The sequence below is a fragment of the Microtus oregoni genome, unplaced genomic scaffold (genome assembly GCF_018167655.1).
Source record: "Microtus oregoni isolate MIOR12 unplaced genomic scaffold, Mior012 000043F_ref0000047, whole genome shotgun sequence".
NCBI classification, from domain to species: domain Eukaryota; kingdom Metazoa; phylum Chordata; class Mammalia; order Rodentia; family Cricetidae; genus Microtus; species Microtus oregoni.
Window position 1 is genome coordinate 2,335,903 of NW_024543210.1, and position 14,882 is coordinate 2,350,784.

The 14,882-nt window shown below is 44.8% G+C and overlaps 1 protein-coding gene across 3 annotated transcripts in view; it reads right to left on the reverse strand.

The window, feature by feature from the left end:
* Positions 1 to 14,882, reverse strand: part of Tecpr2 (tectonin beta-propeller repeat containing 2) — a 104,822-nt gene that overhangs the window by 11,057 nt on the left and 78,883 nt on the right. For all 3 annotated transcript variants that reach the window (XM_041633164.1, XM_041633162.1, XM_041633163.1), the window contains one exon: positions 7,813 to 7,961. In XM_041633164.1, coding sequence (XP_041489098.1) covers positions 7,813 to 7,961 — 149 coding nt within the window. The remainder of the gene's footprint in view (positions 1 to 7,812; positions 7,962 to 14,882) is intronic.

The window sequence follows — 14,882 nt, forward strand, 5'->3', positions numbered from 1 at the left end:
ATGACAAAATAAAATGAGAAACTACACTACAACTTCCCTGATGAACACAGACGTACAAAGTGAATTCAACAACACATAAAAACACCATATATCTTAATCCCAGCACTCGGGAGGCAGAGGCAGGCGGATCTCTGTGAGTTCGAGACCAGCCTGGTCTACAGAGCTAGTTCCAGGACAGGCTCCAAAGCCACAGAGAAATCCTGTCTCGAAAAAAAAACAAAAAACAAAACAAAAAAAAAAACCCAACAAAACAAAACACCATATATCACCATCAAGTGGGTTTCCATCCAAGGATGCAGGAGTGGTTCATCATATGCAAGCCAATAAATTACAGTATATAGATAAGACAGACATCACATCTCTGAAGATGTAGACAAATTAAATATCACTTCATAATAAAAGCTCCAAAGAAAGCAGGAACAGAAGGAGCATACCTCAATATAATAAAAGCTCTATCTAACAAATCTATTGCCAACATTATATAAACGGATAAAAACTGAGAGCATTTCTTTTAAAATTACAGACAAGACAAGGATGTGGACTCTTCACTCTTGCTCAATATAGTGCTTGAATTTCAGTCAGACTGAAATAAAGCAAGATAAATAAATAAAATGGATATGTATAGAAAATGAAGAAGCTGAATTATCCCCAATTTTCAAGTATGATTCTATATTAAATGATCCTGAAAGCCACACAGAGAGAGAGAGAGAGAGAGAGAGAGAGAGAGAGAGAGAACCAACAAACACTTTCAGCAAAGTAGTGGGATACAAAATCAACACAAAAATTAGGAATTTAGCCAGGCGGTGGTGACGCATGCCTTTAATCCCAGCAGAGGCAGACAAATCTCTGTGAGTTCGAGGTCAGCCTGGTCTACAGAGAGAGTTCCAGGACAGCCAGTGCTACACAGAGAAATCCTGTCTCGAAAAGCCAAAAAAAAAATCCAAAAAACAAAAAGAACCTGTTTTATGGAACTGGAGAAATGAAATGGCTCAGGCATTAAGAGCACTGAAAGCTCAGTTCAAGCACCCACATGGGAGTTCATACTGCTGTGACTCCAGTTCCAGAGGACCTGGTGCTTTCTGGTCTCTGCAGGCACTTGAACACGCGTGGAGAATATAAATTCATGAAGGTGTGCATACACATAAAAAACTCTTTTAAAAACTTACAAGCTTTTCTATAAACTAATAACAAATTTGCTGAGAAAGAAATCATAGAAGCTGGGAATGGATTACACCTGTAATTCATGCATTTGAGAGGTGGAGGTTAAGTGGATCAGTACTTCTAGGTCACCAGGACCTATATTTGAGACCAATCTGGGTACATGAAACTTTGTCTCCAAACTTTATAAAAGGAGCTAGAGAGATGACTTGGCAGTTAAGAGCTCTTTCTACTTGCCCTGCCTGCCCCTCCCCCAGACAGGGTTTCTCTGTGTAGCTTTGGAACCTGTCCTGGAACTCACTTGGTAGACCAGGCTGGCCTCGAACTCATGAAAATCAACCTGCCTCTCTCCTGAATGATGGGATTGAAGGAGTGAGCCACCACCACCCTGTCAGGAGCCGTTTCCCCCCAAAATTATTGCAGGAACCATTGTCCTGCCGGGCGATGGTGGCGCACGCCTTTAATCCCAGCACTCGGGAGGCAGAGGCAGGCGGATCTCTGTGAGACCAGCCTGGTCTACAGAGCTAGTTCCAGGACAGGCTCCAAAACCACAGAGAAACCCTGTCTCGAAAAACCAAAAAAAAAAAAAAAAAAAAAAAAAAAGGAATCATTGTCCTAAGGAATTTGCAGAGAACCCCACTTCCCAATTGTATTGAGAATTGTTTTATTGGCAGAGCCCACCTCACACCCAATTATCTGTTAATAGAGAGCTATCTGTTAGCAGAACCCACCCCACATCCCAAACTATCTAGAGAACTAGGTGTCAACTCCTGACTTCCTGACCGAGGAATCGTGGATTGTAACCTCCTGGCTGATGACCTCGTGACCGGCTTGGACCATGCTACAAGATCCCTTCCTGCTCTGGTCATGCCCCTGCCCCCCCCCCCCCAATTCCTCATCCTATATAAGCTGTAAACATGACTCTAATAAACGAAGGCTTCGACAAATCTGCTTGGCCTCCTTCCTTTTTCCCCCCACCCATATCTTCCAGATAGCGCCTCTCCGGGACCCTGGAATAACTGATCAGCTAGGCGGGTTACAATCCCTAGACTCACTGACCTGCCAGGCAGTTTACACCACCCGACTGCTCTACTTTTACATTGGACCTGGCAGGGTTCAGTTCCCAGCACCCATATGGTGGCTCAAACCAGTTATAATTTCAGTTCCAAGGAGCCTCATGTTCTCTTCTGGATTCCACTGGCACTGCATGAATGTAATGCGCATATACACATGCAGGCGAGCCTGAGAGAGAGAGAGGAGAGAGAGAGAGAGAGAGAGAGAGAGAGAGAGAGAGAACCTTCTAAAAAAAATCAGGGGGAACAGGTCGCTGACTCAGTTAGTGAGGCACTTTCCACAAGCATAGAGATGTGAGTTCAGAACCCCAGTACCGCGGTGGTGGCGCATGCCTTTAATCCCAGCACTCGGGAGGCAGAGGCAGGCGGATCTCTGGGAGTTCGAGGCCAGCCTGGTCTACATAGCTAGTTCCAGGACAGGCTCCAAAGCCACAGAGAAACCCTGTCTCGAAAAACCAAAAAATAAAAAATAAATAAAAAAATAAATAAAAAAACCCAGCACCCGGGGAAAGCTGGGCATGGCAGCATGCACCTCTAACCCAGTGCTAGGGTACAGCAGAGAAGCAGACTGACCCCGACGGCTCATTGGTTAGCCAGTCTAGCTTATGTGTTGGCTCCTGTGAAAGATACTGTCTCAAACAAACAAAACAACAACAACAACAACAAAAAAGCAGAGGGCTATGGAGTGGCACAAGATGCCGAGGTCTGGTTTCCAGATGTGCATGCATGTACATACCACATACACAAAGTGTATGTATGTAAAGTGTAAAAGACCTATTCACAATAGCTTCAAAAACCAAGCAAAAAGTGACAATATATGATATAAAAACTGAAATGAACTAAACTACCCAAGGAGGTAAGAGACCTCTGCAATGAAAACATTACAACACTAAGGAAAGAATTGGAAGATGGGAAGACCTCCCATGTTCACAGACCAGCACAGCCCAATGAAACTTCAGAGAACCACAACATAGTAACAGTAACAGCAGTGAAATTTAAGTAACATTTTACATGTTAGTCTGGCTACTTGCCAGCTCTATGGAGGTTGTGTTATACAGTTCACTCAGCCAGGCCAAGTCTCCACAGTCTAGTAAGTAACACTGGGTGTCCAGTAAGGACACTACGTAGCAGAGACAACTTGGGGCAGATGGCTCCGCAGCTGAGCAATGGAGATGAATCAGGAAGAAGCAGCACCTGCGCAGAGTGACCCAACGAATGCTAAGGAGGGTTCTCCTGGAAGAAGATTCAGCCTCAAGTGGGATGTAATTACTTGAGGACTTCTATCTATCATCTATCTATCTATCTATCTATCTATCTATCTATCTATCTATCTATCTGATGTCTATAAGTACTCTATCTGCATGTCAGGTTTTATGTCAGAAGAGGATTGTGAGTCACCATGTGGTTGCTGGGAATTGAATTCAGGATCTCCAGAAGAGCAGCCAGTGCTCTTAACCACTGAGCCATGTCTCCAGCACTGAGGACTCCTCTTTTATGCAGCCCACAGAGCCCGTAGTGCAATGAACACACCATTACTTGTGCTCGCCTTAGAGGCACCCTGAATATGGACAGAAAACCCTGCAAACTCCACTTCTGAAAGCTGCTAAATACAACTAAAAATATTTCCTCCAAGGCCTCCCAAACACTAGCAAGTCTGAAAACTGACTCATTTGTTTTGAATACTTTGTAAAAACTTCACCCCAAAACCATTATAAGAGGGAGGTTTTACCAAAGACCAGGAAACAAAAATAGAGGAGCTGCTGCTAACTGGAGAGGCTTTGTTGCTCACTTCATGTGACTGGGCACCCTCGGTGGTTCCTCCTCTGCTCAGCTCTGAGGACGTCCTTCACCAGATACGAAGCCTGAGCAGAGGTGCAGAGGCACCACGGGCACACAGGTCAGTTACAGTCTGGTATGGATCTTCTACATAATTCCTAAAGTTTAGATTCAGAAAAATCTTCCTGACTATTGGATCTTTTTACTGAATCCTCACCATCCCTCTCACTGCTAACTGTTGGCTTCATCACTAACCTGTGAGTGATGTCAGTGAGCTCAAGGGAGCATCATGGCCACCCTCACAGCGCCTGGAGTCAGTGTCCCAGCATAGGTCTAGGACCCTAGCGCCATAGGAAGGAACCAAATCCGGCGGCACCCAACTCTGCGCTCTAGCTCTGCCACTTGCATGGCTTAGAGAGAGAACCAGAACCCACTGAAGCTTTACTCAGGGTATGAACTGCTGGGCTGTCCCCAGAGAAGTTTGGGTTTTACAGGGTGTTTTCAGTTGGACGGGAGTGTGGTAGGAGAGCAATAAGGAAGAAGGAACCGCTGCAGGCAAAGGGGACTGCAAAAAGCCAAGTGTGTGTGTGTGTGTGTGTGTGTGTGTGTGTGTGTGTATTGGGAGCTCTGGCCTTTAGAACAGCAGGAGGCCGTGGTTGGGCTGTTCTGCTAAGACAAGCAGTCAGCAAACTTCTGAGAACTGGAGAAAGTTCAGTTTCCATTTTCCCAACAGGCCTGGTCCCACATGAATCATAAACCTTGGTGTTTTAGGGCAAAGGCCTAGGGCAACCCTAGGCCACCTACTAGAGATAACGCCTCTGGCAACTTCCTGAATCATTTTGAGCTGGACTGTCTTCTCTGTCCCCTCAGCACCAGGAAGACTGGAGCAGGAAGACACACCAAGGTCAAGGTCAACCTTAGCCAAGCAGGGTGGTACGAACCTATAATCTCACCACTCAGGATAGAGAAGCTGGAGGACCAGGAGTCAAACATATCTTTGGCTACACAGTAAATTTGAGATTAGTCTAAATGATATGGACCCTGTCTTTAAAAAAAGAAACCAATCCAAACAAAAAGGAGAAAGGGGGCAGCTGCCTGTCCCTCTGGCACGACCGGGCTCCAGCTGATCCCAGGCAGGGCTGAGGTTGAGGTGCGGGGCTCAGGGGTGGCCTGCGGTGGTGGGGGGGAGCAGGCAGGCTGGGAGCTGGGAGGGGTGGGGAGTTGTGGGGGGTGGGGAGCCTCAGGCGCTTGGGGGTCCCAGGCCCCACTGGCTGAAGGGGGTTGGCGGGGAGGGAGAAAAGGACAGAAGTAACTGCTTTTTTGGGTTGCCATGAGGGAGGACACACGTGCTTAAAGCATTTAGGCTGGTACAAGGAGACAAGCGGTAATAGCTCATTGTTGCCTCTAACCTTAGAAATGACATAGTCCTGTCCATCAGAAGCCTTGCAGTTAGCGGGAGCAGGACTGGGTCCACTATAGTCGGCCTCATATAGCAGGGTTGTGATGCTGGGCAGGCTGCTAAACTGCTCTAAACAAAACCATTTCCTTATAAAGATGGAACCCCTCTGGCTTCTGCTTGTTGGGGCAAAAGCAGGATTAAGGATAGGGCAGGTCCTGGAAAGGTGCAGTGTGAAGGGTAACACACAAACAAAGTTTCCCCTAGGAACAAATGAGAAAGCATTTATAGTTCCAAATTCCCAGGCATAGTGAATTCCTTCTACAACAAAATGTACAAAATGAGAAAATGCAGCTCAGCTCAGCAGAGCTACTGAAGGGTGTGTGCTTTACAGCCATTAACAGTCTGCTTTACTCAGCACAGTTTTAAAGTTCTTTCAGGTGACTTTATTCTATTCTGGTGTTTTCCTGTGTCCAGCTGTCCATCACTATAGTCACTTATGTTAAAACTCTCGTCTCCATTTTAGTTTTGCTTTCTTGAGGTTATTGCGGAGTCTAGACGGAGACAGAAGCAGAAGTCTGTGACTTGACACAGTCCTTCCTGCAACACTGTTGTTCACGCTGTCCAGCAAGCAGAGAGGTTCCTGTGGCGGAGGCTGAGGACAGGGTCTTTGCCACCATAATGTGCGGTCTAGCTCTTTACTTATTATGACACTGCTATGTGCCAAAGCCTGCATACAGCCAACTGTGATCCTGGGGCTTCAAAAATGCACAACTGTAATAAATACAGCTCAGAGCTATCAGTGGGACATCAATATGAAGCAAAGCACGGTACACAGAATGAGAGGAAGAAATGAGAAAAGTTAGAATAGCAATATATAAAGCATAGGAAAATATAGAATATCAATAAAACCAAAGAGGGTATTTTGAAAGAACGATGAAGTTGACTAACTTTTTGGACCTCAGAGCCCACACAGTCAGAGGTGGTTATATGCATCCCTAATCCTAGCTCTCCATGGAGAGATGGGAGGCAGAGACAGGAAAAGTCCCTGTAAACTCACAGAAGTCTGAGAAAATAACTCTGGAGATGTTATGGCCCCTCACATAAAGGCTTTTTTCTGTTTGTTTTTCTGTGTATCCCTGGCTGTCCTGGAACTCACTCTGTAGACCAGGCTGGCCTCGAGATATCCACCTGCCTGTGCCTCCTGAGTGCTGGGATTAAAAGTGTGGGCTACCACTGCCTGGCCTATGTTTGTGTTTTTATGTGTATAAAGTGTTCTGTCTGCATGTATGTCTATGCATCACACGTGTGCCTGATGCCCACCAAGGCCAGAAGAGGATGTTGGATCACCTTAAACTGGAGTCAGGGGTGGTTAGTGGGTCACCATGTGGATGCTGGACGTTGAGGCCCTGTCCTCTAGCAGAACAGTCAGTGGTCTTAACTGCTGAGCTATCTCTCCTTACATAGTTTAAGAGAAACATATCTAGTACATAAACCAAGCCTATTGAGGTCTTTGGGAGCAACTATCTAACAACCACGTGAGAACACACTATAACCTGACAAACAACCACGTGAGAACACACTATAACCTGACAAACAACCACGTGAGAACACTCTATAACCTGACAAACAACCAGTGAGAACACACTATAACCTGACAAACAACCACGTGAGAACACTCTATAACCTGACAAACAACCACGTGAGAACACACTATAACCTGACAAACAACCACGTGAGAACACTCTATAACCTGACAAACAACCAGTGAGAACACACTATAACCTGACAAACAACCACGTGAGAACACTCTATAACCTGACAAACAACCACGTGAGAACACTCTATAACCTGAAATCCACAGGAGCCGGGCAGTAGGTTTGGGAAAGGCAGTGCTTGAACTAAATCCCCACACATGATAGGCAACGCTCCACTAACCTGGGAAACAAAACTTCTAAAGGCTAGGGAAGGCACTCACTGAACACTAATAACAGGACCACGGCTGCAGGTCAGGGTAGAGTGCTTGGCATTTGTGAGCCCTAGGTTCAGTCTCCAGTATTGCTAGGGAAAACAACAAAACCCACTGAGAATAGATTATCTCCATGGTAACACTTTATGTAAATTTTACTTTCTTCTTTGTATTCTGAATAGTGTTTAATTTTTTTTAAAGGGTAATTTTCATTTGGTGAGAAATCAAATATATTTATTTTAAAAGAAAAAAAAACTTGTGATGCTTCAGATAATCTTGAATAACCTGTTTAGCTATAAACTTAACAAATACCAAATTCCAAGCGTGGACTGTCAAGTGACCGGAGTACTGACAGGGCACACCTCTCCATGTGCCCCGGGAGGCATCCTAACAGCTTCCCTCTTAATAAAAGCGAGTTCTGTCCAGCTGGCTTTGCTTACCTGGACAGGTGGCTCAATCATGATCCAGGCCGGAAGCATCAGACTGGGATTCAGAGGCTGGGTTCCAACACGGAAGTAAACTCCACCCTTGGAGTCACAGGCCCAGATGTGCTGATTTCCACATGCCAAACTGGTCAGTCTTACAGTTCCTGCAGAGAAACAATACACACTGTAATTATTTTGTCAAATGACTGCTCTTTCACCTGGTATATAAACTACTTCAGAGGAGGACAGGAGGCTACCTCTGCAGCTGAATGCTGGCGTATGTCACCTGGCTGTCCTTCCAAATGGGGTACGGAGCCTTGGCTTGGCTGCCAGGTACCTCAGAGTATCCTGTGTAGGTTGCTGGCTAGGTAGCCATGATGCTATCAAACACAGTACCCTGAGATATCAAGCCTGGGGATACACATCTCCATGTGAGTTCCCCCATTAGCTTCATCCAACATGGGGCCATTGTAGTAAATTCTGGATGTGTGGAATGGGGACGCATATTTACCAGAATTAAGACTAAATCTCCTGGGGGCTGGAGAGATGGCTCAGAGATTAAGAGTACTGGCTGTTCTTCCAGAGGTCTTGAGTTCAATTCCCAGCAACTACAGGGTGGCTCACAACCAGCTGTGATGAGATCTGGTACCCTCTTCTTGCCTGCAGGCAGGCATAACACTGTATATACATATATACAGTATAACACTGCATATATAATAAATAAAAAAATCTTTTTAAAAGCCTGGTAAAACCTTGTGTGAAACAGAATCTGCCTTTTTTTTTTTTTTTTTTTTTTTTTGGTTTTTCGAGACAGGGTTTCTCTGTAGCTTTTTGGTTCCTGTCCTGGAACTAGAACTAGCTCTTCTAGACTGGTTTCCCACAACCTCACTTCAAACCTTACAGAAACAACAGATAGATGGTCTGCACTGGAGAAATTAGGAAATTTATCCTGGATCACAGGCAGGTGGTGGCAAACCCAGGAAGCAAAAGGGGACAGCAGATTTGAACCCAGGCCAGCTACCTCTGACCTCCAAGTCCATAAACAACAAATGTAAAGATTCAAGTTCAAGTTCAGGTTCAAGTCCAGATTTGACAAATTAATCTACCAGAACAACCCATACCTTATCAAGATACAGAACATTCTGTCTCCCTAAGAATTTTCTCAGGTCCCTCCCTGCCCATGGCCTCTGCTTTAGGCCAGGTTCTCAAGTCTCCCAAGCTGCCCTCAAATTTGTTATGTAGCCAAGGATGGATCCTGAACTGACTTCTACCGCCAGAGCTACAGAGGAAGCAGCCCGAGGCAGGAGTCACTTCCCCTTGTTGCTAAGCATCATTGTGTTGCACACAAACACCACACTTAGCTTCTGTATTTACGGGTGGGCATCTGGGCCATTTCCATGCTTTGCTACCAGAGCAAAAGTGCTATGGCCATTCTTGCATACGTTTTGTTTTCTTGTGGCGAGCTAGGCCTGACAGTGTAGTCTCAGCCCTTGAGAGGCGGAAGGAATAGGAATAGCTGTCCTGGACTGCACACTGAGGCCAGGTCTCAAAAGGAGAGTGAGGGGAGCAGAAACCTGTATTACTTTTCTTTTATTTCAAAGAAGATTTTTAAATTATTTTTTACATGTGTGTGTTTTGCCTGCATGTATGCGAGTATGCCATGTGTGTACAATGCCTGAAGAGGGCAGAGGGAGGTGGAGCCCCTGTAAGTAGATGACAGATGGTTGTGAGTCACCATGTGGGTGTTGGGAGCTGAACCCAGGCTTTTAGCCATTAAGTCATCTTTCCATCCCCTATTTTTTTTTTCATATAGAACTGTCAGAACATAGGTTTTACTTTAAGACATTTAAAAAATTAGAAAAAATTTAAATGTCTTAAAGTAAAACAGTTTTTAATTTTTATCAAATTTATTTTTATTGTATTTTAAATTAAGAGATAGAGAGGGAGGGAGGTTGTGTGTGATTGTGTGAGTCCTGGCAGAAACCAGAGGCATCAGATTCCTCCCTGGATGTTTGTGAGCCACCTGACATAGGCTCTAGAAACTGAAGTTGGGTCTTCCACAAGAGCAGGAAGCTCTTAGACACTGAGCCATCTCTCCAGCCCCTACACTCACATGTGTGTATGTGTGTAAGTCGTAAGTCAGGGACAACTTGTAAGAGTTGGTTCTTTCCTTTTACCACGTGGTTTAGGATTGGCAGCATCACTTTTAAACAGAATGAGTTTCTCCAACTTTACAAACTGATTAGCACTGTCCTGTGAAGTCCAGTTGCTTACATCCTATTTATCAAGGTTTCTGTTGGGATTAAGTCTCACTAAACCTCTCAGGATGCAGAAGGATTGCTATAACAGGCGAAAACCTGACTAATAAGGTCTGTGGGTAAATAAAATAAATTCGCTCACGTCAGTATTTTTATCATGTCCCATTTATCCTTACTATGCTCTCTCTAATGCTCTCTCGATATTCCTTGCTATTCTACCCATCCTGCAAGGTTTCCAGTTTATATACCCACACAGACATAGTTAATAACAATGATACCAAGCATGCACTTCTTAGGGCTAACAGGATGGATAAAAGACTGACAAGGTGGGTATCTTATGTCTCAGAAGGAGCGACTGTGAAGTTCCCCAGCAGACACTGGGAGGATTAGGATTAGGATTGAGACAGGCTAAGTATCAGAGTGCTGTATCCACTGGCACCCAGGTGAGAAGGAATTTCTTTCTCTGGGGCTAGTTTAGTAACCTAAGCTTTTTTCCTGTATATTTTATGGGTAAAGGATCAGTTAATTTCCTAGACTAAGACCTTGTGTCAAGTGAAAGGTGAAGGTAAGTACAGATATTAATAGCTGGTTAGGGAAGAGCAAAGACCAGTAGGTTACACTCTCCTGAGTTGGCAGTTAGAGAATTCAGAGCCATCCAGACCTGTTTATCAGTAAGAGCAGACATACTGCCTCTCCTAATCAGCGCCTCCTACTCAGGGCTCCTTTCCTGTCAGTAATTCCTGTAGGTAAGCATAATTGGAGAGGACTAGCTTTATGTAGATTTGACTATGAGAACAAAGGTTTGGCTGAGTGAATGCTTTCAAACCGGTGCCCCACAATGAGGGCCAGTACAGAAGGAAGTTATCTCAAGGAATGATCTACACACTGCTGTGGTATTTTGGAATGAATCCCATTATGGACGGGAGAAGAGCCAAGGCGTCACAAGATTTTACAGAACTGACAGTGACTATCCAAAAAAACAAGTGTTCCCGACGCTGTGCAGATTGGGTTCTCCACCAGATCACACTCTGGAGGCTCTGTCTGTAGATCTGTCAGCTGTGCTTTTACTCTACAATGCTGTGGCTCACAGCACTTGTTAACATTTAGTTTTCTTCTTTGTTTGTTTTTTAAGACAGTGTCTCATGAAAAGCTGGGCAGTGATGTCACACACTTTTAATCCCAGTACTTGGGGGGGGGGGCAGAGGCAGGCAGATCTCTGTGAGCTCAAGGCCAGCCTGGTCTACAGAGTTCCAGGACAGCCAGGACTACACAGAGAAACCCTGTCTCCTTGTGTATCTCAGGCTGGTTGCAACTAGCCTAACTGCTAAAGATGACCTTGAATTTTTAAGGCTCCTGCCTCCACCTCCAGTGCTGGGATCACAAGCACTCACCAGCACACTCAGTTTATGTGGTGCTGGGAAGTGAATGTAGAACTCACGCTAGGCAAGCACTTGACCAACTGAGCTAATTCTCAGCTTCCCCACACGAGTCTTAAAGTTAATAAAAGCTTGTTTTAGTCTACTGACTTACCTGTATTACTTCTATAGCCACATACAGAAAGGAGAAAGGCATCTTTTTTTTCCTCCTTTTCTTTCTTAGACAGAGCCCTTTCCATTTGTTTTGAGACAGGGTCTCACATAACCTGAGCTGGCCTCCAATTCACTGTGTAGCCAAGAGATGGCCTTGACTCCTGATTAGAAGTATGTACCTCCAATCTTGGATCTCCTCCCTGGCCTCAAGGTGCTCCTCGTGCAGGCTGCATCGTGTGAGGATGGCCAAAAACTTCTGGCAGGCTGTCTAGCTTCAGCTTGTTGGTCTATCTCTGAAAATTTGTCTTGAGTATGTTCTCCTTCCCCTGAAAGGATGGGCTGGGACACAGCTCTCAATCAGCTCTCAGATTCACAGCAGTATCTCCTGAGTAGCCACTGCACACTCCACATCCTCTCCACCCAGCAGACAGTGGACATCAGAGCACTGACTGCACTCTCCACCTGACCAACAAACCAAGGTGTTTTTGTAACACCAAGCCATAGGATGATGTCATGGGGCTGTGGATGATCAGCCCATGTTTGATCAGCTTTTGGATCTGCTGATGGGAGCTGGCACTGACAATATCATTAGTCCTGTTGGGATCCTAGCAGGCCTTTTGCACAATGGAGGATAATGGAGGACACCCTCTTTGGCCTATAGCAAGGCAGATTATAGCTAGGCTGGAAAGTCAAACTGAATACAGGGAGAAAGAAGTGCAGAGTCGCAGGAGACGTGAGACAGCCACCCAAGAAACAAGATGCCAGCAGACTGGGAAAAGCCATGGCAACATGGCAATACATAGCTTAATAGAAATGGATTAATTTTAATGTAAGGGCTGGTTAGTAATAAGTCTGAACTATAGGTCAAACATTCTATGATTAATAATCTGAATGATTATTTAGAAGTGGTTGTGGGACAGGGCAGGACAGAGAAACCTCTGATTGCATGAACACATGTGTGGTGATGTATACCTATAATCCCATCACTTTAGACCAGTGGTTCTCAACTTTCCTAATGGGGCAACCCTTTAATACAGTTCCTCATATTGTGGTTGTAAGACTTTAAGACAATTCTGAAGCCATTTCTGACAATTCTGAATCATCTCAGCCTCCGTGCCATAGTGCTTCCCCTCCTCCTCTGGGAACCAAGGACCTAACAGCTACACATGCATGTACTCAGTTCCTGAACAATTACCCATATACGTATGTTTTGGTTTGGTTCCCTGGGAAACGGGGTCAAAATGACCTCTTACCTCATCTGATCTGGCAACAGCTCTCCAGTCAATTATTGGTAATAGCCCTTTCGAATAAGCCAATCAGAATAGTCAAAGAACAACCCCCCTTGCTTCTGTGGCCCCTTTAAAAGTAGACTGTACCAGCTATCCGAGGTCTCTCGGCTTCCCGAATGCTAAGGGACCCTGTCATGACAGAATTAATAAAATCCTCATGCTTTGCATCGGCTGTGGTATATGAGATGGTCTCTGGGGGTGACTCCTCCTCGGTGTTTGGACGCTAGAGTCCAACATGGTGACCCAAATGATAAAATTATTTTTGTTGCTATTTCATAACTGTAATTTTGCTGCTGTTATGGATCTTAATGTAAATATCTGCTATGTGACCCTGTGAAAGGGTCATATGACCCCCAAACCCATCGTGACCCCAGATTGAGAAGTGTTGCTCAAGAAGTAGAGACAGAAAGACTGCCACAAGTTTGAGGTTAGCTTTGTCTGAAAAGCAAATTTCAGGGCAGCTAGAGCTCCAGAGCATAACGTGTCCATTGAAAAATGCTTGTCCAAGTCTTCACTGCACTTTAAAAGCAGTCCTGTGATCAGAAAAAGGCTAGAGGAGTTCTCCGCATGGTCTTGATGCAAGTCTGCCAAGCATGTTTGCTATGAGTGGCTTACTCCGTCATTTTCTTAATTATTGTCTGATGAGAAGTTTTTAATTTTGTTGAGTCATTTTGACCTGTGTGCATGGCAAAAAGATGGCACCATTAGTTCAACTGGCAATGCTGTGGACAACCCTGTGACTATATCAGAACACAGCAGGTCTGCCATGTGGAAAGTTAGCTACCTTCATGACATAAGCTTTAACCACTTCTTCCTTCCTACACAACAATTGTCAGAAATGTCCCTGTATCTTGGGTTCCTCATCTACAGTTTCAACTAACTATTGTAAACATTAAATCAAAAAAGGGCTGGGAAAATGGCTCAGAGGGTAAAAAGCTTGCTGTACAGGTTGAGGCCTGGAGTGTGGATCCCCAGCACATCAATGCTAGACCAGTGTGGTGGCCCAGCACATTAGAAATGGAGTCAGTGGATCTCCGGAGCAAGCTGGCTAGAGCAATCAAACCGGTGTGCTCTGGGTTCAAATGAAAGAGCCTGCTTCTATATCTAAGGTGGAGAGTAATCAAGGAAGATACCCAGTGTTCACCTTTGCTCCCCACATATTCATGTGCCCCTGCATATGTGTGCCCATTACACATGTCCACACGTGCACACTATATACAAACATATACCTGAAAAAGCTGTACTGACCTGATCTGACCTGTATGCACAGATGTTTTCTTGTTATTGTTCCTTAAACAAGGAAGGCAGTGTGAAAATTCTTCCCACGGCACTTGTGCTGTATTAGGTTTTGTGAGTAATCCAGAGGTGACTTTAAGGTGTAAGGCACACAGGTGATAGGAAATTCAGCAATATTTTATATAAGGGATTTGTGTATCCTTGCACTACAGTATCTAGAAAGGACCAATTACCCCAGAATACCAAAGGATGATAGTACCCTTTTGCATACTTTTTTTTTTTTTATTTTATTTTCGAGACAGGGTTTCTCCATAGCTTTTGGTTCCTGTCCTGGAACTAGCTCTTGTAGACCAGGCTGGCCTCGAACTCACAGAGATCCACCTGCCTCTGCTGGGATTAAAGGCATGCGCCACCACCGCCCGGCTTTTGCACACTTCTTAAACCTGATGATTTCTCTTATTCTAAGATAAAGTGTATTTTTCTTTCCTTGATGTCTTACCAAGGAGTTAAGATGAACTTCTTAGAGTTCTGTTGTCAGATGTGGGAAGTCCATGATAAGGCACTTCCACAATAATATACAGTACAAAAGGCTGAGACCGATGACAATTTTATGCTGAATCTATAATCTGCCAGTGCAGAACTTCAGGTATAGCTGGCCAGCTATGGGGGACAAAAGCACACTGGGCTGGCCTCTCCGAGTTGATAACTACTGCTAACACTACCGTGAGACAGGAGTTCATATAAGATATGCATTTGGAGGAAATGAAGCCTAC